The sequence below is a fragment of the Gallinula chloropus genome, assembly GCF_964237585.1.
Source record: "Gallinula chloropus genome assembly, chromosome: 5".
In the NCBI taxonomy this organism is placed as follows: domain Eukaryota; kingdom Metazoa; phylum Chordata; class Aves; order Gruiformes; family Rallidae; genus Gallinula; species Gallinula chloropus.
Window position 1 is genome coordinate 30,721,629 of NC_140090.1, and position 25,822 is coordinate 30,747,450.

General features: G+C 40.0%; 1 protein-coding gene across 1 annotated transcript; it reads left to right on the forward strand.

Annotated features, from left to right (window-relative positions):
• Positions 1 to 872: 872 nt before the first annotated feature.
• On the forward strand, positions 873 to 23,874 carry FAM117B (family with sequence similarity 117 member B; the record flags this gene model as incomplete). Its single annotated transcript, XM_084264402.1, has 8 exons — positions 873 to 1,464; positions 8,940 to 9,091; positions 12,745 to 12,837; positions 13,325 to 13,438; positions 19,288 to 19,431; positions 20,450 to 20,675; positions 21,500 to 21,620; positions 23,556 to 23,874. The coding sequence occupies 8 exons, from the start codon at positions 873 to 875 to the stop codon at positions 23,872 to 23,874; spliced, it is 1,761 nt and encodes a 586-aa protein (XP_084120528.1).
• Between the last annotated feature and the right edge of the window lie 1,948 nt (positions 23,875 to 25,822).

The following is a 25,822-nucleotide window of genomic DNA, read 5'->3' on the forward strand; positions in this document are numbered from 1 at the left end:
GGGGACGCCAGCAGTCACCAAGTCTTTTTAAAAGATTTATTGCAGCAAAGATGCAACTAATCTAACGGAGGCAAGTCAACACAGCAATTAAGAGAAAAAGGGGTCAAGTCTGCCTGGATATTACCCACGTATGTGGCGCCATCACCGGTAATGCTAAGCTGGTGGCAAAGCGATTGGATAAACCGCTCCCGAGCCCTCGTCCTCCCGTACGGAGCCAGAAATGACTGCCCGGCCCTCCTCCTCCTAACGTGCAGCCCTTTCCTAGGGCCAGGCTCCGAGACAAGGCTGAGCGGCAGCCGCCATCCCTGCCGGGTTCCAGGCTTTCCACGTGACCACCGACACCTCGCCCGGGCCCGGCGCAGCAGCGGGGCGCGCGGAGAGGCGAGGCGCGGGCCCGCGGCCGCGCGTGGGACCGGGAGCCGCCCGCGAGTTCCCGGGGCCACAGCCCCGGGGCGCGCCCTCCCGGCGCGCGCCAGCCCCCACGGCACGTGCCGCGGGCGGCGCGGGGCCCCGCCGCGTGTTGCTTTAAGCGCTGCCCTTCCCCCCCCTCCCGCGCAGGCTCGGCCACTCAGGAGCGCGCGGCGCAGCCAATGGGCGCGCCGTAGCTGCGCGAGGCGAGCAGCGGCGCGCCCAATGGGAGGGCGCGAGGGGCGGGGCGTGCGGCCAGGGCACTATTGTTGATGAGGAGCACGGAGGCTGCAGAGGCAGCGCGGGTCGCCCCGGGCTGGGGACGGCGGCGAGGAGGGTCCGGGATCGCGGCCTCGGCCTGAGGGGTTGGATCCCCCCGCAGCGAGGACCTGCCCGCGCCCGGCGCTGTTCCCTTTCTCCCCCGCTACCGACGGTCTTCCGCGAGCTCCGGCTCCCGACGGACAATGTCCCACCAGCGCGTGAGGCGCAACGGCTCCCCGACCCCGGCCACCTCGCTGGGGGGAGGAGGCGCGGCGGGTGGCGGAGCGGGAGCGAGCAGCCGCCTCCAGCCCATGCGGGCCACGGTGCCCTTCCAGCTCAAGCAGCAGCAGCAGCAACATGGCAGCCCCACGAGGAGCGGCGGCGCGAGCACCCCCGGCGGGGGTCTCCCACGCGCGGCGTCCGCCACGCGCAGCATCAGCCCCACGCGCGTGGCGCCCACCGGCAGCGGCGGGCGCGGCGGCCCCGCCATGGCCACGCAGACGCCGGGAGGCGGGGGAAGCAGCGCCGCCGCCTCGGCCGCCGCCACCGCCTCCTCGCGGGGCAGCCCCACGCGTGCTGGCGGAGCGCGGGGGAGCCCTCCGCGCCCGCACCACCTGCCGCCGCCGCCGCCCCCGCCGCCGCCGGGCTGCGGACTCTCACCTTGTTCTTCTCCGGTGCCTCCGCTGCCGGAGGGCAGCGCTACAGCGGCGGGCAGGGTCCGGCACCGGCGGCACTCGCCGGAGCAAGGCAGGAGCTCCCCGGAGAGGAAGAGCCCCAGCTCTCCCGTCTGCAAAGGTGAGCGCTCCCGTTAGCCTGCACCTGCCGCCCGCCCGGCCGTTACCGGTGAGGGGGTGTGATCGCGCGCGGCCGCTACCTGAGGCGGCCGGAGGGTGCGCGCGCGGGGCCGTTACCTGAGGCGGCCGGAGCCATCGGCCGAGGGCGCTCCCCGGGGTGGCTGCGTTTCAGCCAGCGTTCGGTGGGGTGGGAGGACCGGGATCAGCGGTGCCCACGAGCCGGTGGCGCGGCTCTAAGCGCCGTGTTCTCGGGGCCAGAGGTGGGGACGGGGGCTCTGCCCAGGCTTGTGCCCGTGCTGCGCCTTCCCTGGCTGGCGGCAGCACCTGGGAGCGGGTGTGTGTTGAAGGGCTTGTTGCTTTCGTTGCTGCCCTGTTGCTTCCTGGCTTTTAGAAGAGGGACGGAGAAAGCCAAGCGTGCCGTGTGGGGAATTGCAGCCACTCCTGCGGCGCTGCTGCAAGGGCTGCCAAAGGTCTCCAGGTGAAAGAGAGTCGGTGTCGTAGAAGATGTACATAAGGTGCTTCCGTACGAGCATTCGGTGTTTGGAGGCTGTTGGGAAGCCTTCGCATCTCCCCTTCCTGTGCATCGTGTGCCAGGTGGTTCGTGTTTTGGATCCACACAGTGTCCACAAACTTCTGAGTGGAAAACTAACTAGCAGTGTTGATGTAGGAAAAAGGTATTGGGTCTCTCTCCTGGTAGTTAGTTTTAACGCAGACCCAGCAGAAGGATGTATGAATTTGAGAGTGATGTCAGTCTTGTGCTACAGCGAAGTTAGCGTGGGAATGGCATGCATTTTCTATCAAACTGCTGTTTAATGTATTTTACTAATTAAAACATACTGGGATTGCAGAAGTGTAAGCAATATGTGGCATCTGGTTGAGGATAATAGATGCTTGCATATTTAACTCCTTTTTCTTCTTGGGGTAAAAGTTTGCTCAAAAAATGCACATGTGAGGCTTTGTGTTAACACCCTCAAATCTGGAAAAAATCTGTGACTTTTGAGATACCGACGTTTACGGCTACTCTTATTCATGAAAATGCATGTGGTAATCTCACAATGAAGTCGACAAAAACACAGATGCATACATGCAGAAATCTAGGACCAAACGCAATTCCTTTTAACACTTCTCTTAAATTCACTCCCCCTTTCTAAAATAATGATTAAATCCAGACTACCATGTGGGGTGTCTTTGGGGTTTTGTTTTTGGGTTTGTTTCTTTGTTTTGTTTTGTTTTGCTGTCCTGGCTCTTGAGGAATGATGCTGCCAAATTGGACAGTTGTAACCAGTTGATTCAGTGCTTAAGCTAATGTCTGTGTGGTTTGTTTTTTTTTTTTTAAATTTCAGACATACCCGTTCAAGATTACTGCGTCTGCTTATCTTGTAGTGTAAGAGAGCAGTTGAGGTTCTGAATTAGATTTTCTGCTTTCCACTGAAAGAGTAATTTTAATTTTTTTTTTTAAGGTTATAGTGTGAGGCTTTGTACTGGGGAATGCACATATTCTTCATTTGAAATCCTTGTTAATCAGTAATCTTGGAAGACTTTATACACATCACAAAATCCAGTCGTCTTCCTGTGAACTTTATAGAAACTCTTGCCCAAGATGCAATCTCCTGGTGTGGATAATGAGGAACAGGATGATGGCTTTCCTTGAGATCCAGGTTCAAAAGCTGTTTCTAAAGACATGCATCAGACCACTAAAGGTGGAAAAATTGCACAATCTTCAGATCATTGTGTAGAAGTCTGTTAAAGCCATGCTTTACTTCCTTACTGGATCTGAACATTAGCATATAGAAAGAAACAGGTGATTTGACCACTATACTGTGTTAAGATAACTCCACTGGCTTTTTACATGATGTGTGAAAAGAGTGGTGTCCATTTAATTGCTTCCAGGTGTTTAAATTTCTGAGCAATACTTTTATTGGCCCAAAATGCAAATGAATTCTGATTAATATTGCTTAGCACTTCTATTGTGTAGTCTAGTGTTTGATAGAGACTGAGTTAACCTCAGTTTTCTCATCATGTAGATGAGAGAACTCAGTGGTAGCTGAGAACATTGAAGACAAACATATTTTTGCTAATGAGGCTATGGTTGTGAAGCCATGCAGGCCACTTCAGAGTATCAGTCAAAATCTACTGCAGAGTAACATGGGTTTTCCTGTTTCTTGTTTTCAGTTGATGATGATGGCTTTTGCTCATTCCTACAGCTGCAGCCTTCTTTTTTTTGATTGAAATGAACCTTGAGGTTAGACAAAAGATAGCTTCTTCTGAACTTTCATACTGGTTCTGTAAGTTGTATACTTGTGACTCAACTTCATGTTTTTCAGATTTTCTTTTCTGGGAAGCAGTTGAATAGTTTTGAACATAAGCGCATTGATGAAAACTAACACTTGAGAACCCAAACTTCTGCGTGTGACTTAATAGATTCTTTTGGGTTTTTTTGGTGGTGGGCTGCTTTGGGTGTGGTGGTCTTTTTTTTCCTTCTTGCTTTCCAACAGAGTTGCAGCTAAATGAAGAAATACTTAACTGATTTTTGTGTTCAGGACGGGGTAATTGCAAACTGAAGATTCCATGGCACAACTTCTAAATTTCTGTGTTTTTCTTGCTGTTTTCCTCCTAAATATGACTGACCCTAGATCTTGCTACTATGCATTTTTCATCTTTTACTGTCCCTCCTTGCAGTCTCTCAGCACTTATTTCACAGGCTTCAGCTTCTGCTTGCGTGTTAATGTGCTCTGTCCTTCCCATCACTGATGTGGCCTTATTTCTACACTGTGAGGTCTGTCATTCAATCTCCAGTTTTTGGTTCATGTGCCTCCTTACCTTTCTGCAAACTACTTCTCTTAGAGGAAGCTTTTTGACCTACTAGTAGACAATTGCAAAATGAGAGAAATGCTTATGCTCTACCTTTATTGTTATTTTTATCTTGTTTTATCTACTGAGTATAGATCAAATGTGATCTTGTTATTCATGCTCTTACATAAAACACATCATCTCAGAAGAGTTCCAATTGTTCAACTCCAGAAATGCTATAATGCACCACACTGCGTAAACAAGAAGATCAAGACCAGAGCCATAGCAGTTGTTTACTGACCCTTCCAGGTGCCTTGATGTTGTGAGAGATTTCTCTACTGGATGCTGAACTTTCTGCTATATTCCAGTTGACTGTACTGGACATTTAAACTGAAAATTAAGGAGAAAGAAATTTAGTTTTATCTGGAAAACTGGTCTTTAATTATTTACAATAGCCTGTGGAAGAGTACTATTAAAGCCTGGTTGTGTGAAAGGAAATTAGGAAAGTTATTCTAACACTGTTGGAAAGTCTTAAAGAGTTCAGCTGTGAACCCCTCCTTGAGGTTGGGAGAAGGAACAGAACTTCATTACGCTCTTAAATTTCACTTTGGAATTAACTTAAGAGTTTGAGCAACACAATAATAGCTGCAGACCTGTCGACATTAATTACCAAGGTTTTGCAGTAGTTATAAAAGATACTACAGTAAGGTAAGGGAGTACAGAAGGCTTTGTGTATGGTTGTGTGCCATCTTTGCTTACCTAAGCAGTTTAACAAATGGTAGGTGTAAAGAAAGTGCATTCACTTTTACAGCCTCATTCTTTAGGTTTCTTGTGGCCACACTTAAGGGTGACTTATTTGGATTAAAAATCTTTTCATTCACTAGAGTTAACTTGAACATTTTGAGTTTTCTGAGGCTTGGTTTTGTAAAACAGCATTAATTCAGTCGTTCTACTGAGGGATCATTTTGCATTGCTCAAAGCAGAAGAGTGTGTAGTTCTGCATTTACGTGAAGATAATAGCCCAGATTGTCTTCTAAAGGGGATATAGACAGTTGTGCAATGTGTCTGTTCTTTACACTGTCTGACCCTGTTGAATACTTACAGTGAAACTCAAAAAAAGGTAGATGAAGCCCCTGAGATAGTTGCATTTGTATGAGTTTTGGAAAGAGACAGCTACACATGGGGGAGATCCCATTAATATCCTTTTTGAGGAAAAGGCTAACCAAAACAGAACAAAAAGGTCAGCTGTATGCCTAGATGCCAGAGAACCTATTTGCATCTTATTTTTTCTCACTTGTTTTGAGATCCTACCTGTATAAAAAGCTTCAATTACAATTCTTTCAGAATTTTGAGGCAGATGTTGTCCTGTGCTTTCCCTGTGCCCCTTTCTGCTGCTTGCTAGTTTTGTTTTCTCATGGTGTCTGCTAGAAGTGTTTCTTCAGAGTTTTTATTTTCATTTCTCAAAAAATTCATTTTAAATATATAGAAAAGATTTCAACAGGGCTGTAAGATGAATCTTCAGGTTACACTTAAGCAGTAGCCCTTACTTTGCAGTTCTGACAACAGCTCTGAACTTTCCCTGAAGAACGTAGAGATTAATTTTGTCTCTGAGGACGTATGTGTAAGACCTTTCCTATTTTTTTCCTTTCTTTTATATGTAGCAATTTTCTCTTGTGAGGTATCCAATTCAGAGGCATGTGTTCTCACACTATAATTTCCTTTTCCAGTTGTAACTGTAGGACGTGTATGCTAAGATTCCCTGAAGCCAGTGCTCTCTTCTATTTGTTCCATGATCACGTTGTTAGGCTGCCTTAGCTTGAACTGCCCTTGGAGGTGCCTGACTTCACAATTGCAATAGACGTGTGCAATACCAGTTACCTTGTAGCAATTTTACTCTGTCAGTTGTACTGCAGTGACTTGTGAAGACATGGTAACTTGCTTGCTATTTTCCCACGTTATGAACTTTGATTTGTTGTATATGTTCTGTTTTATGTCTTGTTTTTGTTATTTTGCTTTGAAGCGAGATTGCAGAAAGACTTTGTTTCTAAATAAACTTAGAGTAGTGGGGGATGGATAGGAAGGTTGATATTTATCACAAATAGTGGTGTGAAGAGATAATCAGGCCACTTAAAACAGATCTAATATTTAAGAAGCGTCTATTTGATGAAACAGCTCCATTGTTTTTCATCAGCCACAGCTGTTGTAACTGTTATCTCTATGGAGGCAGATCTCTTATGTAGGTCACAACAAGGAAAAATAGCAGCTGAACACTGCTTCACGTATTGTAGAGGAAAGTGCAATGAAAACATCGTATATGTTCCCATTGAAATGTTTTCAAACAGCAAGAGGAGTTGTGTGGCAGACTGACAATTTGTATTAAGACATCTTGTGAAGGTGTAAAGCAAAAGTGTATCCAAATGTCCTTGCCCCATCTAAATAAAAGTAATTTGAAACAGAATGCCTTGGTGGAATTTTTAAATCTGAGGAAAAGAGTACTTACAGGCTTTGTGCCTTGAAATGAACAGGTCCACTTGAACTTAAATAGTAAATATGCTCTTTAGTTTTCATTCTCTCTGCCCAATGAAATACTCTGTCCACTCATTGATATTTTGGGGGGGGGGGGGGGGGGGGGAGGGTGGGGATGGGCCAGGGGAGGCAGTTGTATAGTTTCTGCTGCTTCAGTTTTGAAGCTGTCTGCTGCAGTGGCTTTACCCATGAGATGACTGACTACATTTCCTGATTTTTAAATTTTTTTCCCCCACACATCCTCACTGTTTTCCCACAGGTTAAAACAGAGAAGCTTCTTGAAGAGAAAGAATAATAATTTATTTATTTTTGAGGCAAATAACATGTTTGATATAAATTAAGGAATGACCCGTTGCATTAACATGCTACATTCTCCCATGGTACAGATAAAAGGAATCGCTTTTAAATCTTGTGATACAAACAGATGCTTTGGTGTGCTGGATGGTGGGAGTAGTAGTCGGAGAATTTTTTTGATGTAGGGGTCTTAAGCGTATGGTAACTCTAAAATTGAGCTTTGCTTCTTCCTGAGAGCAAATCTGTAGTGAGGTTTTGTCATTGTTGGTGCTAGTAGAAATAATAAACCAGGTGATGTTTTTGGACTGCTTTATGTGAATGTGGCTGATTTATAGTGCTAGCAATTATTTCCTTATAGTTGAATTGCAATGTTCTTCATACTTCTTAAATGCAAAATCTGCATGAGGATATTTAGTATAGAATGTCACTAGGCTTACATTTGAAAGTCTGGTGTTACATGAGCCTAAAATGTTGTCCATACCACTGGACAACCTAACAGGTTTTATTAACATTTATGTATCTTCAGTGTCTTGAAATTGAATTCTGGACTTCTGATGTGCACAGTGTTTTTATTTTCCAGCTAGCAGTCAGACACTAATCAGGCACAACTTCTTTTGCCTGTAAATGAGTTTATTGAATAGAAATTGCTGCGTTATTTAGACTTAAAGTGCAGAATTCTTCCAAAGGCACAGTCAGGAAGGACGTATGACTGAGTCTTTCCAGTGTCCTTGTAAAGCTCCCATTTGCTATCTGGATTTTATTTGCTGTGTTCTAGCCATTTATTTTAGACCTTTGTATTTATTATGGGTACGATTAATACATGATTCTTTCAGATGCTATCAATTCATCTGCTCCCCACAGAATTGTAAGCTTAGATCATTATATCTCTGATTTGCATTTTACATCCAGAATAGCTAGTAACAAATAATGTGTGAGCATATATGTATATCTAAACATGAGGTCTTCCTGCTTGGTGTTTAATTTAACAAACCTCAATTACTATTTTCAGGAACCTTCCTTCACAGTGTTTACACTTACTAGCTTGCAGTGTAGTGTTTTGCTGCCATTTTATTATACAATTGACAGATGGGATAGATGCAAATTTTTGGTTTTAACCATATTCTTTTTTTACATGTTACTTCCTGTGCTTGTTATATTTAACTTTTTTCGATAGGGGTTCCTGTTAGAATCTAAATTGTTCTAAAAAGTGATATTAATATAAACACTAAAAATGAAGTGTTACAGATGGTGTGGAGTCAGGCAAATATGAATGTAGTTATCAAATAGCATGTAAAAGGAAGAGATGTCTTGATTATCTTGTAAAGTGTAAATCATTACTTTATCAAAATTTGGATCTGTGTCTCAGAGTTAGACATAGCTGTGCCGTGTTTTGTACACTGAGCATTAATAGAACTGTCAGTTTACAGGGTACCTTGAATGAAAGTAGGTGAATAGTAAAGAGCTAGTGGGATGACCTGTAAAGTCAGTGTTAGATTGAAAAAGTTCAGCACAGATTTTCTTTGTTAGCCTTTATGTGTGTAGAAGCTTGGCTATTTTGATTTCTTCCAAGCCTTTATCATTTAAGAATCCAATGGCTGTTGCATCTTTGAGGGAATAAATGGTGGCATGTGAGTACCAGTGCAACATTTGTGACATGAGGATGTTTTTAAGGAAACCATAAAAAACATATTTCATTGTCTATTAAAAATTAATTGAGCCTGGAAAAGAAAACTTAATCCCTCTAGTAAAAGTATCTTGTATACTTCATAACATAGTAGTACAGATTTGATATGATTTCTTGTAGGTAATTATAACAATTAGGCTCTCGGTCTTGCTTTTTTTTCTAATCAAGTTTTCTTATTCTAGCTGACAAATCAAGACCACCTTCATCAAGCCCTTCCAGTATTATTCGCCGTACTTCCTCATTGGATACACTTGCTGCTCCATATCTTGCTGGACAGTGGCCTCGTGATAACCATGGACAAGCTGCTCCATGTATGAGAGACAAAGCCACGCAGGTAGGACAGATTTTTGTCTTCAGAGTATTTAATGTGAAGACAGGATTTAAATGTAAGAACTTTTTTCCTTGAAAACATTTCTTTTGGCTTTCTCACTTGTGTGTTCCTATTCACTTTCAAATTGCAGGAGTCCTACCTTTGCTATTATGTATGTGATTCCTTTGCATTCTACTCTGTGAAAAGCTGTGAACTGTTAAATCTGTTAAGAGTTCCACTTTCTTGTCTCAGAAACACACTAGTGTATTGCACATCTGTTTTCTTATTGCTCTTATGATGCACAGTCCACTAGATTGCACTGGTGTTAAGTTTAAATTTATACAAGAGAACTTAGTGACTGCTTGCAAGTCAGTGTTAAAACAGAATAAAAACCTTCTGTAGCTCCATTAGAAAACTTACTGTAGCCTTTTCTGTGGTAGGCTCTTTATCCTTTGATTGGAAAAGGCCTGTGATCTATGCACCAAGTATAGAATTATACATATTGAAGAGCTGCCTCGTTGAACCATGAATGATGTTCAAATTTAGCTCAACTGGAAAGGTTTTTTCAAAGTACGTGATTGGACAATAAACTTTAACGGCCAAATTTCACAAGCTGTTAATTGTTCAGTCCTATGCCACCTGTAAAGACAGAACCAACAAACCGTTGAAGGAAACTGGTGTTACAAGAGCTACATGATTATTGTGACAGTTGTTTTGTCATTTCCCTTTAAAGGAGCTGTTGTTACATGGTATGCTACTGTATGCAGAGGTGATTCAAGATAGATTTTCCCATAAAATGTGCTCATGCTTTATTTCTCCTTCTGTGGATGCAGTCTGGCAGTGGATTTCTGTAGCTTGCAGAGAGAAAGAGCAAGCCAAACATACCAGACTTCAAATTCCTATTCCTAGGGCATGGTTTCAGCCACAGGACTCCACCAGTTCTTAAAAACAAACAAAATGCAGCTGGAAGAGAAACTGACAGCATGTGGGACTAGGGTTTGAGCCTGCCTTAGGTTCCATAATGATAACAAAAATGTGGCCACTGAGGTTTCAGTGTGCTGTCTACTCAAATATGTAGGATGTTGAGCAGATGATGTTTGCAGCATTGATGGCTACTGTATGGCCTTCTCAAGATCTGCACTGATTGCAGAAAGGACTACAACCCAGAGAGCAGACCAGTAGAAAAGCAAGGTGTTTTGTAGGTGAACCAGCCTGTGTGGATGAAGTAGAGAGAGAAAACGGTGAAGGGAGAGCTGAGGAACATGTTTTCTGTGCAGGAAGATGAATTGGAAAAATTCTTAGAAGATGGGGTGATAAAGATGAGCAAATCTTAAGAGGAGGAGGATGAAGGAAGGTCTATGACATGCAAGGAATTGCTGTTTATGCTTAGCTATTAAAAAACATCATTAAAGGGCAGAACTAAAGTGATGCGGATGCCTTAGCTATTTTTATATTTGGTTTCTTAGGATAATACTTATTTCAAAGTTACTATATTTCTATACTACTGCCAAGGTATTTGCTATAGTCAGTTGATCTCTTTCAGTTTAGTTTCAGTTTAATCTGAGTCATGGTTGAGCTTTTATAATCTGTATTTTCCAGCTAAAGTAGAATCATCCTTTTTGGCTTGCCTTTTTTTTTTTTTTTTTTTAAACGAGCTGCTATGACAGTGGGGCTATCCTGTAAGGGGGAACATACTTGCAAAGATAATTGGGAAGACTGTAAAGGGCATTGCAAATTTCTGTTGAATGAGTATATGTAATGGTGATTGATGTTAGTGTATTGCTTAGGGAAATAGTGATCTGTTTGCTCTTCATAGTTTAAAATATATCAAACAGTAGAAATTTTTGGGATGCAGATACACATCTGTACGTCCGAAGCTTGTGTTGATATGACACTGGCATAGGGAGCAGAGTCATTCAGGAAGCAGACTGGCAAGAGACAGAAATGAGTGACTGGTTTTAGGCCTTTATGGACATGCCCGTAGGTCATATCTGAGAACTGTGTAACAGATCCCAGGTCACACAGCGATTGTGTATCAGACTCCTGCTTCAGCTGTTTGTTGGGTGATGAATTAAGTGTATTACTGAGTGTCAGGGTCTGGCTAGAATTCATACACGCAGATACTGTTTTAAGTGCTGCCAAATCAGGTGTTAGAAACCTTGTGCCTTTTTCCCTTTGAATCAAACCTGTTTGGCTTTGCCTGTGGTTGTTTGAAATATAGTTATGTAAGAATACAAGTTAAAATGACACAATTGGTTTGTATGTGTTTTAATTCTGAAGGAATATTTTTATCAACTGCAAAGTTTCTACCTCTTAAGGCTTTTAAGTGTTCTGTCTGATAAATTTAGTCTTAAACTCATTTCTCTCTAATTCTAGTACAGGCAGAACGATGTTGCAAATGGTAACAAGTCATAAGGAAGTAGTACTTTAAGAACCTAGAGAAAAAGGAATCCCTCTGTCTATTGGTCAGTGGGTCTGTGTTTCTTGCAGATAAGTGTTATAAACAAAATATAGGGAAGAAGCAGGAAGAGGCTTGCTGAACTAGCACTGTGTTATTGTCTTGATGTAAAGGTATCCTGTAATTTGCCTTAAATTTAAGGTCTTGCTCTAAAAAGATCTATATTTATTTTGAGGACAAGCATCAAAGCAACCTTTACTCCTTTAAAATTAATCAGTTATTAATTTATTAAATAAGTATTGAAACTTAAAACGTGGAATGTGTTAAATGCAAAGACCAAATAGTGTGTTAAATTTCTGGAGGCAAGTGTAATAGTTATGCTGAGTTGAGAAGTTGGAATTAGCGGCTAAAACTTCCTGTTCCAGGAGCTGGAGGAAAGGATGAGACTCCAGATTGACATTTGAAAATTGACAAGACAAAGATTGGTACATGTGCATTTTGTTACTTTAAATAAATACAGTTTGTATTATTGGTACTTTGAAGTTTTCAGATCTATTTCATCAAAGTATGTTTTTGAGGTTTTTTTAATAAATGTTAATGACTTTGTTCGTTTAGTGAAACTAGCTTAGATTACCTGTGTTGCATTTATCTTGGCTTGAAGACAACCATGAACCTGAAGCCCTTTGAGACATTATTAGATTTATTCCATGCTTTGCAATAACTCTACTGGGGCTTTTAAGACTTGCCTTTTTCTCATTCTTCTGAGCGAGAACGTGATTTTGAAGCTATACTGGTGCAGGCTTTCACAATGTTTGTACTGAGCTACTTTCGCTAATGTGTTGGAAATAACAAGGTCAGCATCTGTGCAGGAAATGAAATAGACCATCTCCCCCAAATTCAGCACTGTTGTACTGTTTTTTCAGAACTCTGTAGCAGCTTGTGGTACATCTGGCTGTTAATTAATACTGCCTTATGCTCAGTAGTTTGCATGGGGAACTAGCACATTTCTGTATTAGAGTAAGTCTGAAAGTTTGAGTTTTGTAATTTAAAAAAAAACCAAAAAGAACACAGTTTCTCTCCATTACTTCATACTTAATGTCTCAGGCTTCTAGTCAGTTGCTGCTTTTCACTCACAGTTCTGAATCTAGAAAATCTTAATTCTCTATTGAGATCTCTAATGCTATTCTCTAATTTGTCTAAAAATATTCTGCCAAAAAGTAGGTGTTAACACACCCTCCCCACGCCCCCCCCAATTAATTTTGTAATCTTTTTGCTGCAGACAGAAAGTGCCTGGGCTGAAGAATATTTAGAAAAGAAGAGAAGCTCGCACAAACGTTCAGCATCATGGGGCAGCAATGATCAACTCAAGGAGGTCAGAAATGCTATTATTTGAGATGTGTTTGAATTAAATTTTTCACTAGTAGGCCCTGTTGCCTTGAGTTTTCAGGAAGGAATGCATATTATGCTGCTTTATTATGCAGATTGTGGGCTTGGTAAAAAATGAGAGCTGTTCATTTGGTATCGATTTCATATAGTGATGTAGGACTACTAAAATTTTTAATCTGTGTGGGAAAGTGTCAAATGCTGGTAACATCCTTCATCAAAGGAAGAAGCGCAGCAGTGACCAGACTACTTTCAAACTGTGTATTTCAAATTCCTTCATTAAACCTTTAGAGGTATTTTCCGGGCTTAGGCTGAACTGGTAACTGGGTTGTTAGGTTTGCAGGAACTTGACTCTAATTTAGTGCTATTACTATTACTCTATTATTCTATTAACTAAGTGAGAGAATAAATTGGTGGAACTATGTGTCTATCTGAACATATCTGGTAAAATTTAATGTGAATTTCCCCTTTATTAGATTGCAAAATTACGTCAGCAGTTGCAGAGAAGCAAACACAGCAGTAGGCATCATCGTGATAAAGAAAGACACTCTCCATTTCATGGTAACCATGCAGCAATTAACCACAGTCAGGTAAGGCTGTGCACTATTTGGATATATTGGTTAGCTAATACTAGTTTTAACTCCTTTCAAGGTTGTGATTTGTCTTAACAGGACCTTAGAAATATCTTGTACTGCACAGTGTGCTGTAGCTATAGGTGAATTCTATGAAACAGATAAATTTCCTTTGATTTCCGGATCTGATTTTCCTTGGTGGGGTTCTGGATCTTTTTGTTATTTGTCTGTCATGGCTTTGAACTCACAGTTTAAGAGAATTTCAGATAGTTAGATCCTTCCTATAAAGCAAGGCTCTCACAGAGCATTCTGCAGACCTTACAAAAGGGTTAACAGATAAATTTAAACTAACATCATTGGTCATTTTTCATTATGCATTACTCCAATGACTATGAATTTGTGTGTAGAATATGGCATGGAGCAAACTGGTGGTTAAATGATACACTCAAAATTGTAGCTTATGCTGATGACATTTTGTGTCTTGACAGTTGCACTTGTCTAATCCTAGATGAACTGATTTAGAGAGCTTACTTTAAAAAAAGGCTATTCAGTGGGATTTTTAAGTAGTCTATTAAAAATGTTTATATTCTCGATGGCCTTATTCAGCCTTTGTAAAATTTTTTTCTCCTGTCACTTACTGTGTTTTGAAATAGTTTAAGTAGTAATCCTCAACTTGTGATAGTTACACCACCACATGTTGTATGTGCAGGTTTAGTTTTATCTCAAGACTGTTAATGAGGTGTAGGATCACAGAGGTGTAATGTTTTTAGCCCAATTGATAGCAGGTGGAAAAAAAATTACAGGCTTTCAGACTTGCAGATCCTTTTTCAAGGTCTTTTTTTCTTCAGTAACTCCAAGAAAACCAGTAGGCAAGTTTGGTCATCTTTTCAGAAGAAAACCTTTTTTTTCCTACTAATATTCCATGAATGTATATTTCTGATACACTGCAATTTATAAAACAATTTGAGTATTCTCTCACAATTGTCTTGCAAGTCTGCACAGTTGAAAGAAACTCTGGAATTGTCAGTGTTGTGAATTGAGAGAGTACTTCAGTTGTGAAGCTTCTCTGCAAAACTAGTTGTATGCTCTGAAATGCAGTTGATACTTTTGATATGAGCCAGTGAAAGCCATTTCCTTTCTATCATTACATCTGTAATTTAGGCCAGGGAGGGAAGCTGTTGTGACATCAGTGTGTGTTCTGCTCTAAGGGCACTTACGCGTTCTGTTAAAGGATGAAAGAACTAGGAGAACCATACATACAAGTCAGGTGTCTACATAAATCTGTTATACTTCGAGACTGTAAATAAGACAGTAAACCAGTGTTTCGAATTTCTCTTGCACTGTTCTTTATAATTCCTACTTTCTATAAAAATCAGTAGCATCTTTTCTCTCTGACCCTAACTTATCACTGAGTCACAATTTTTCAGAATGTGTCCCTTGAATTCAGTTTGAATTAGTTTGAATTGTGCCACTTAGAAGTATTGTATTTAGGATTTTTTTAATGTAACTTAAGAATTATTTCTTCAAATTCATTAAATCTTGAAACAAACTGTATAGCAGAGCAGCAGTTTGAATTTGAAACAGGCTGTCTAATCCAAATTCCTACATTTTGATCCACTTCATTGTGAAGTACAGGTGGAGTGTAGCATGCTGCTAATCTTAATGACTGCTGTGGCTGAAGTCAGCCATCCAAAATGATGAAAGAAGACAGACAAATAAATGACCCAATCCCTTTCTAGGGTTTTTTGAGGAAGTTTATGAAAACTGGTGAGACGGGTCAAAATAGTTGATTAAAGCATTTTTTTCTGTATTTGTAGAACTTGTTTGAAGATTTTTTTTCTGTACTTGTGGGCAATTCAGGCATTTAAAAAAAAAAAAGTGTACTGAGGAACTTTTGTTGTAGGCCTGCCAGGAAGCTGGAATTACATGCAGTCTAACAGGTTTGGCTTGGTATCCTACATACCCTTAGGTTCCTGAATGCTAAGCTATTGTCACTTTAAAATAGGTAATCGTGGTGGTTTTTTACTTTTGAAAATCAAATAGTGATGATACTTCTTTGAAAAATCCATACATAATTTGGCAGGGTGTGTGTATTTTTTTTAAAATCATAATTACTTTATTACTGTGTTTGTGAAATTTGGTTTCTTGCATAGCGATCTTTTGCATTCAGCCAAATTTTACAGTACATGAATAAAATATTGCACAACAGATAATTAGTTTTTGGGCTTGTGAAACAGACTATAAAATATAAACTGAGGCAGAACAGCTTTTCCAGCACTGTGTTGCAAAACAAACCATTGTTTTTCTTGGTAAATTTTGTGTTAGCTGTGTTGAGCTACTCTCTTGAAGGGAAGAAGTTACAGAAGGCTTCAAAAAGTAAGTGAAGGATTAATGGCATTTAGAGGCTGCTTTCTAAATCAGAGTGAAAATCTGTAACTATAGGCATCAAGGGCAAAGTTCTTAGGCTTTCTCATTCCTTTCTAGGGAAAAGCTAAACTAGAATTTCTGGCAGAAACTCAGTTCCTTCAGGATTTGTGGGAAGAACTGTGTGGAAACACTTGCAGTTAGTGATTAGAATGTTTTGAAAGGTTTTTTTGCATTCCCCACTTGAAGAAAACGTGCAGTTGTTAACTTCAGAGGGTCATACAAAGATTTATGAGCTCAAGGAGTTCAATTCCTTTCAAGGCCAAGGCAGTGTGTTAGGAAATTGCCTTGGTGGTCCCTTCACAGAAACCAGGTAAACTGTTTAAAATTTTGGAAATGGCCTACTCCTCTAATTAGAGTTAGAAGTAGTGTTCCAGTGAATCTATTTCCCCTTTTCTTCCCCACTAATAAAAATTAAGCTTTGTTGCAATTTTTGAGCTTTACCGAAATTTTTACAGAGTTTCTTACAACCTAAACTTCTAACTGGTGGTTGTGATTCTTTATTCTGTGATTTTTGCTTGAAGGAAGAAATCCACACAATTTTTATAGAATAACCTGGTTAGCTGTTCCTGTCCCTCTACTTGTAATCAGGAAATAGTTGATTAGGAACTTGAAGTCCTTGCTGCTGACTACTTTTTTTTTCCAGAGCAAGTGAATGTGTTTTGCTTTTTTTATCATGCCAGAAATGTTCTATTCTACATCTCTCTACAGGAAGACTGATTTGCAGATTCTCAGGTTGCTTTTGAGAAAACTGGGTTTTTGTTTAATTGCATGGTACTAATTCTGTAAACAGGAGTCAAACAATGGGATTTTTCCTTCATTCTCAATGTTAATGTAATGGGGAAGCTAGAATTGAGGCCAGAGCTGAAGCCAGATGGAAGCATAAATTGATTAGGTCTTTAAAAATAATCTTTTTTCCTCAGTGCACTTGGCTGGTGTTATGCTGCTACTTGACACTCTGAACTATCAAGTCCCCCTCCTTTCACTTTCCTAGGAAGCACGTCCTTAATGTCTTACCAATCAATTGATCCTAAACAACCATTAATATTGAGACCAACTGCATGCAGTTTGTAGCATTGTGGGGTTTTTTTGTGTCACTCCTACCACCTTACACCATGTCATTTTTTGAGAGGAATTATCATGACCTGTTTATCCTGGACATGGTTTGATGTTAATATCCCAAACCATCGGAAGACCTTGGATTCTATTTAAAGTTCTGTTTCTTATTGAAAAATGGGAAGAGCTTAGAGCATATTTCTAAAATACCTATGAACAATTTGGATGTTATCACTTGCATTTCATATCTCATGAGATTAAGCCATACCTGTAAGTTTCAGGACTCTCTGACTGTGTGGTGTTACGTTAGTACTGTTGCTGCTGCTATCCTGTGTTTGACACCTTGCTTCATTTTGTGTTTTCCTCAATATGCAGATGAGTTGTCAGAGGTTGGTAGCCTTTTCCTGTATGTAAGGAGCCAGACCTGTGTGAAGGCAGCATTTCTCGTACAGACTTTCTTGTTTTGAGCCTGGCTGTTCCACCCCTGTAGTGGTGCCTCCTTCCCTTTCCACAGTCCATCATTCCAGGTTAACAAGTCATCTCCAGTCATGCACAGAATGTTACTTCTCTTGGAAGTGAAGCTTGCAGTACTGAACCATAAGAAGCTCTATAGGAGCAACTTGTGCTTTTCTACTTTGAGCTTTTCAGACAGTCCTGATTCTAAAAATTGCTCTGGTAGGCAGTCATATTCAAAAGACAGAGAATTCCCATGTTTTGTTAATAGCTGCTGAAATCTTAAACAAGCATACTTGTGCTCTACTTTCTGCTGGTTAACAAGTTTGGTTTGTCCTATGAATGTGTATATTTGATAACTGGATGCATAAACAGTCTTTATTAGTGCCTAAACTTGTGCTGTCTTATGACTCAATATTAACCTGTGTTCGTTTATTGGGTTATTGATCCAAGGCTTTGTGGCTTTGTTTGGACTGGTGTTAGCAAGGTTTTCAGACTTTTCTGTGCTCTTCTCTAATGGTTTCTGTTTTCTTGTTTTCATCTTCATGCAAGACTTGGAAGCCTTCCCAAGTTTGTCCATTATAAGAATGTTTAGGTTTTGTTGACATAAATAGTCACAAGCATTTCCTGAAAAGAAGCTTTCATAGTCCTTGTGCAAGTCTTCTTTTTTTTTTTTTAATAGCTATCCTAATGTTTCAGTAAGGTAAAACCAATATAATTTGTACATTTTGCCACTTCAGGGATTTGTGGTTGTAAGACTAAGTCTGCATTATGATCTGCACTTAGAATTTTCTTGCTTACATTAATTTTTGTAAGGTATCGTTTCCTGCCAGACAAATTTTCCTCATGTTTTGAGAATTCGCATGCAGAGTCAAAATGATTTGGTGTCTGTCTCTGCACAGGCTTGTTACTTAGAGGAAAAATTAATAAAAAGCACCACAAACCAGTCTGAAGACCAGGTGAGAATGCTTTAGTCAGTATAGGACATGTTCTCAGTTGCAGCACACTAGGCTGTAGAGTTTAGGAATTTTACGCAGGAATTCTACTGTAACTCTGTTGTGCTGTTCTTTTGAGTTGATCTAAACATTTGCAGGAAACATTCTGTTTTCTGCAGTAGTGCCCTGCATAATCACCAAGAGTCTGTACTGAAGTTCAGGATAGAATCTTCCAATATTCTGGAATTGTGATTTTTTTTTTTTTAACTGGAAGGAGGATGCTAATGCAGAGACTGAGTAATCTCAAAGTTGTGGTATACCAAAAATGTTTGGAAAACTTAAGTAAGGTTTTCTGAGAATGGAGTTATTCATACTTTGAAATGCTGGATTTTTAAAATGTTACTCTTCATTATGAATAACATTTGGGTTTGGATTGTATTCCTGCTGTGGTAGTCATCTTAAATTGTTTTGTCAGCCTTTTATTCTGACTTAATACAATTTCTGTGTCGGTCTTAATTTCTAGCATAGTGCATTTGTGGAAGAATTGTCCTTCTGCATATGTCTTATTACATATAATAGGTGACAGCAGACTTGCATTAAAATACAATTATAATGAAATTACTATTAAAACCAACAGTGAAGGAAGTGAAATTGTGGTACAACTTCCTTCAGAAGGTATGTGACTATGTTTTGAAGACTTCAAAATTACTTTCATTTAAATGTGTAAATTTTCCCTTACAAAGCACCACAGGGCTGGAGGCAGACCGTATCAAGGGAAGTTTTGAGAATAGATTGTTGAAAACTTTTCTAATTTTGAACCAAAATTCAGGATGTGTATGTCTTCATTTAAGACATACATTTAAATTCAGTCACTATAGTTTGATGTAAATTCCTGATATTGAGGTGTAGACGTGTTCTGTTTAATGGTTTGCATTTGAGTAGTAACAGCTAACTGTGTTTTTTTTCTACATTGGTTTTTTACTGTGTCTGGTTTTTCAGGCTCCCATCCCAAAAAGTGCTCTGGTTCCTGTGATACCCATTACCAAATCAACAGGATCAAGATTCCGAAACAGCGTGGAAGGACTGAATCAGGAGATTGAGATAATAATTAAGGAAACGGGAGACAAGGAGGAACAACTTGTTGTATGTATCTTCCACCCTGATTGCTTTATATAATTAATTTGGTTTTGCATTGAGATTTTTAAGTCATAAGCTTCATTTTTCACAGTTGTCAAATTAAATTTGTCTGGAATTAACTTTATTTTCTTTAATAAAGGTAGCTGAAAAGTCTCTTAGAAAGCAAGAAAAAAAGAGTTAAAGTTTGAATTGGAACCTTTTACTCTGTTATTACTGTGATGTATTTAGTTTTCCAGTAAATAAAAAGACATCTAAGTAAAACAGGGGAAAAGACAAAAGGTCTGTTCTGAGACTTTTTGTAGTAATTTTTTTCTTTTATTTGCTAAATAAAAGAAACATGCTAAACTGTCCCCATCCCAGCAGAAGCATAGCTTGTGCATTTTTAACTGTCATTTTATTTTTAGGGGTAAATTTAGTAATAAAATATCAGACCTACAGGCCATGAGGATGATTAAGGGACTGGAACATCTTTCATATGAGGAGAGGTCGGGAGACCTGGGACTTTTCAACCTTGACAAGAGAAAGCTCAGTGGGGAGTCTTATCAATAGGTATAAATATCTGATGTGCAGGAATGAAGAGGAGGAATCCAGACTCTCCTCAGTAGTGTCCAATGATAGGACAAGACACCATGCTGATAAAGGAAAAACTATTAAATTAAATCGGAACAGAAGAAAGCCACCTTCCCCCCCTGCCCCCCTTTTTATTTTTAATGTGTGAGTGTGGCATTGGACCAAATAGATTATCTCAAGAGGTTCTTTCCAGTTTCAGGAATTCTGTGAAATCTTGAAAACTGTTGTCCTTAGCAAATAAATCTGGTTCTGAAATGTTTTTAGAGTCTTGTATAATGAAAAAAATTTTCTAATTTAGAGTTTTATGGAACATCCCCTCACCCCCCCACCCCCATAAGAAAGCATCAGCGTTTCTGGAATTAAAAAAACTTGCTAACCAGACAAAAGCAGCCAGAGTTACCCATTGGTTTGTTGATTTTCTTAGTCCAGTTCCTAAAGTTCTTACTTTTAACAGCCTCAAGATATTCCAGATGGGCACCGTGCACCACCTCCATTGGTTCAGCGTAGTAGTAGTACTCGCAGCATTGATACCCAAACACCTGGTGGAGCAGACAGGGGTAGTAACAACAGCAGTCGCTCCCAGTCAGTATCTCCAACCTCATTTCTTACCATCTCTAATGAAGTCGGTGAAGAAGGCCCATGTTCTACAGATGATCTGCTAGCTGATTCTAGAGATAAAGGTACTGTGTAGCTTTTGGAGTTCAACAATGCTAAACTAACTCATTGCTGGGTGCATGAACAAATAGTAAAACGGGGGGTGCTGTTTCCCAGAGACATAGAGAAATGACAGAACCCTTTTCTGAGAGATTTGTTTTTCCCAAATTGCTCCAAATACTGTGTGTGCACAAATACCTCCTGCTTTGTAATTGAAGCTGGATAGAACTGATTGAGAAATATGCTTCCCAAACAAGTTTTTGTTTTTAAATACTACATTCTTCAAGTGCTTTAAGCAAGCTGAAGAGGCAAGAGTGTGCAGCGACAGGTGAAATAGGAAAGTAGGCTAATCCTGTTGCTTGTAGCAGGTGTTTTTTTTATGATCTTTGACAAAATTGGCAACCTTGTGGCATTTTGTACTGGCATCTGTACAAGTTTAACTGTTTGGGGTTTTTTAATTATTTTTCACCAGAATTCTTCTGAGATATACTAGGAGAATTTCATAATCAACCCAAACCTGTTCTGGTTTCTGAGGAATATATAGCTTCTGCCCATTTCTTTTGGTTGGTGATGGCATATGGGGCCGTAGATTCAGGTTTGCAGTTACAAACTGAAAAGTGTCCAGGAATGAACAGAGATTGCAGAGGACTCTGATCATTATATAAGGGGAAATAGAAAGGAGGAAAGGTACTGAGATGAGAAAGCTAATGAAGACTTGGAGGTGAATCAAAATTTTTTGATAATTTTGTAACATTGGTAATGAAGTGGATTTCAATTTGGGGGGCATTTATAGATGGGGTTTTTCTTATAGTGTGGCACATTTAAGTAATGATAAACTGTGTTCCTGCAGAGAATGGGAATAATTCTCCCTTGCCAAAATATGCTACCTCACCAAAACCAAACAACAGCTACATGTTCAAGCGTGAACCTCCAGAGGGCTGTGAAAAGGTGAAAGTCTTTGAGGAAAGCTTGTAAGTTGATCTTTACTACATAAAAAATAACATTCAGCATTCAGAGTTACCCATTGTTTCATTGATTTTTGTGTCATATCATATACATAGTGGTATATATATTTTATTGTTAGAATTTTATGTTAAAATGAAAGTCCTCAGACTCGTCTCTTCAAAACCAGAGTAACTTGAGAGGACTGCCTCTCACCTGCAGATAGTGGAGGAGGAACTAAAATAATCAGCTACAGAGAAATGTAATAAGAAGCTGTAATGCAGGTGCATCAGCTAATGTATGCATCAGCTAATGTATGTCATATCCAGTGATCTAGACTCTGAAGACCAGATTCTTTTCAGCTACATCTCTGTAGCTGTGAAACTTTAGGTGACAGAGGAGTGAATCTGACACTGTTTCATGCTTTGTTTATTCTGAGAAAGCCGATTTCTGTCACTTGGGAATATTCTGGGGGTTTTATTACTATTTTCAGTGGAGTTTTATACCCATATGTTACTTGGATGCAAGAATTTTAAACTATAGTTAAAAATGTAATTTCATCATATACGGAGAATAATTTGATTATAATTCTCTTATGCCTATATTACCTCAGCAATGATATCTAGTATAAGTAGTAATTAAAAGTATTATAGCTGCCTTTGTGTATTTTCAATCTCTGATCTCTACAAATGGATTTTGAGAGGTGTCTGGCCTCTCCATAGCAGTGTGGAGAGGGTTACAGTAACTTAACTGCCTACTGTAAAGGGCGTAAGTTATGTTGCTAACAGGCTAAATAGCCTTTGCTTGATCCAAGAACGTATTCTGTTGTGCAGACTTGCATCTGCATTTCTTTTTGGATGTCCTTGCTGCATAATTGTAGGACTGCTGTGCTGTAGAGTGAAATAGTCTTCTACAGAAGTTTTTACCTAGCTATGTCAGTTTTTATTTTTGCATGTGACTGCAGTGTCTCTCTCACATGTGGCACTTACATACCACACGTATGTGGAATACATGAGTGTAACTACTTAACATTAAACAAAGGTTCAGCTTTATTTCTGCTTGATGTTTACAGGGGTTTCATTTGGGAAAGAAAATACATAAATAGGGCTGAGTTTTTCCAGGCACTTGGAGAATCACCTAACATGAGTGTGTACTCTGTTTGAATACAATTACTTTTCAGAGAAGAGTATCTCCTGCGAGAGTATACTGAAAGATTGGCTTGCTCAGCCTAGTAGAACAAAGATAAAAGTGCATATGGCTGTCTTACAAACACATCAAGAGAGGAGGAGGTTATGGGCTAAAGGACAGTGCTGTCATCCAGAAAAAATTAATGTAAATTTCTAATGGTTATTTTCCAGCAGGGAAGAGAGGCTGTGGAACAGATTCCCATAGTTTTGTCTGAAAGTAGAGTTAGACTAGCTGAGTAATTTTACATTGCAGGGTTAGAGATAGACACAGGATGCCTTCCTGTGCTATCCATGGTTTCCCTTCCAGCTCTGCCTTTTGTAAAGCATGTCTCTGGGTTGGCTGACTTATATGCCGAGATGGAAAAACCCCAAGTCAGTGTGTTCTACACTTCCTCCCATGTTATAGGTATAGGCCACACTCAGGTGAAGATGCAAAAGAGACGAAAGTTTAGAAAAGTGGATCCCCCTATGATCGTGAACAGATCTAAGATACATGATTTCTGAACGTTGCTATACCAGGTTTCTTTCACGAGGCATGCTGTATAAAGTGTGTCTCTGTGTGTGGCAGGGCTTGTTGGGTTGTGAGTGTTTCTGGAGAACGTGATTGAAAATACTTTCTTGCCATTTGCCATGTGGTGAGAGGGTCATTAAGGCATTATTGAGGAGCTGAAATAGTTCAAGCTTAAATCACAAATGTGTTCAGCAGTACATATCTGATGTTGTTGAATTTGATTGTTCAATGTAATTTTAAAAGTATTGTGTGTATTTTATTTCTAGGCCAAAGCAGTTGCATGAAATTCCAGCCTTCTACTGCCCTGACAAGAACAAAGTGAATTTCATTCCTAAAAGTGGCTCTGCTTTCTGTCTTGTCAGCATCCTCAAGCCACTCCTTCCCACACAGGATCTCACACTTAAGGGCACTACACACAGCCTGACTGTCTCCTCTGGCATGGCGCCCAGTTTATTACAGCCCATTTCTGTGGCCTCCTTGTCTACAAACACAGATCAAGACAAGATCTCTCGTGGAACAAGTATGGTAATGCCACAGACCTCTCTACTCCAGCAACCGGGACATATTGAGGAAGCTGAAGGATAGATATAGATTGTCTTGACATTTTTCTGGGCAACTACTGGGAAAAAATTGGAACCAGTTGACTGACCTGTTTCTGATCACACTATTTGCATTGTTTTAACAGTTTATGGCACTGTCGTAATTGAACTGTTTGTATAATTGACCTGTTCATATAATTGACAGTTTGGTAGCACATTAAGAAGTTCAGGAGGATGCAGCAGCTGAAACTCTGTTGAACTTTCTGCTTTTGAGGACTCTGGTTCTGTTTCTCTCCTGCTTTTTTAAACACTGGTGAAAACAAAGACTGTCATAATCCTTTGCAGTTTAAAGGACCAGTTGTTGTGATACTGTGTGTCCTTCGACTTTTTTTCCCATTAAAACAAAAATCTCAAGGCCAACCAGCTGATCTTATTTACCATTGTAATCTGCAGAGGGAGGGGCAATCAGATGGTTTTGCAAGATGTCTTTTGTATGAAAATGTGTATTTTGTAACAAAAATTTGCCTTTTTCTGGTGCATAGCAGATGGTGTTTAGAAGACAATTCCCTGGTGACGATCCTTCCCCTTCTACCCCCCATTTATTTTTTTTTAAGGAAAGTTCTTTTTTACTTGGCTGTTTTACAGCTGCTGGGACCAAAGGATTGCTGAAATATTTCAGCAGTCTTAAATTACGTGACCTTGCTGAACAGCCTCAGCCCTAAACAAAATAAGATGAATTAATACATTTGAAACTTTTAAAGCAGAATCATATTCAAAAAGCAGTGTTAATATATAGTGTACTTTCTTTTGCTGTTGAAAGTTTATCCTTTAGATAAGCCACACTTTTAAAACTCTTTCCTTCACAGAATTCCCATTGTTGATTTATTGGCTGGTAAATTACAATTTAAAGCACTTGCCTTGATATTGTTCTATTTGTCCACAGGATTTTTGTGCAGGGGTGGGGAAAAACCTATCCTTTTACTTGGTATTCTTTCATCCAGAAAACATGCCACTTGCCCCTTGCAGGCTTGCTTGGCTACTTAGGGAGTTAGTCATCCTGAACCAGTAATCACTCTTGGCACAAATTTTGCTCTGATGTGACTCATCACTGTATTATAGACCCTGGCCACATAATATTGAAATACCTGTGCATGATTTCCTCCCTTTTGTCATAGTGGTGTTATGCGTGTGTCTGTTTTAACAGTGATGGTTTGTCAGGCATGGTATCTGTAACATGGAAGTATGCAGCAACAGATACATTCTCCCTTTTTGATTAGCAGCTTAAGCTGGCATGTAAAACAGAAGCATTTTTTTGTTACCTGGTCTGTCCTGATATGCAGCAGTTTAGGGTTCCTCTGACATTATAATCAAAGATCAAAATGGGGAGAGTGAGGCAGTTGCAAACAGAAACTGTTCAGGAACTTCAGTGAGAGTTCTCATATTCCTGGAGTGCATTGCTTGGGTCTTAGTAAATACAATATAGATATGCAAAAAATGGCAGTGACCTGAATTACCAGTGTTGTGTCAACTGCTGAAACAAGTTGACCTTGTAACTCTCCTACAGAGTTAGATTCAGTAGTTTCAAACTAAGTGTCTTCACAGTCTCTGGGTCTGAATATCCGTCTGTTACACATGAGCTGTTCTCACTGGCTTGTGTATAAGTAGCTTCTATGGATCAGTTGTGTATTCAGATCCCCTCATAACTACATCTATTTAAAGATGATACTGCAAATATAACCATTTTGTTCAATGCTTGTTTCAGTGCTTTAGCAATGTGCTAAATTTGGTTGCAAACATTTCACTTCAGAGGAGGGAAAAACCACAAACCTGCATACTTGTGCAGATAAGTGATAGTTTTGATGCACATTTACTGTCTCTCTAATCCTGCATAGCTATGATAGAAATGTACTTTACATGTGCTAGTGCGATTTAAGCTTACCTGCTGAGTGAAGTCCTCTGTAGTATAACGAATCCTTTTTTTAAACATTATGTAA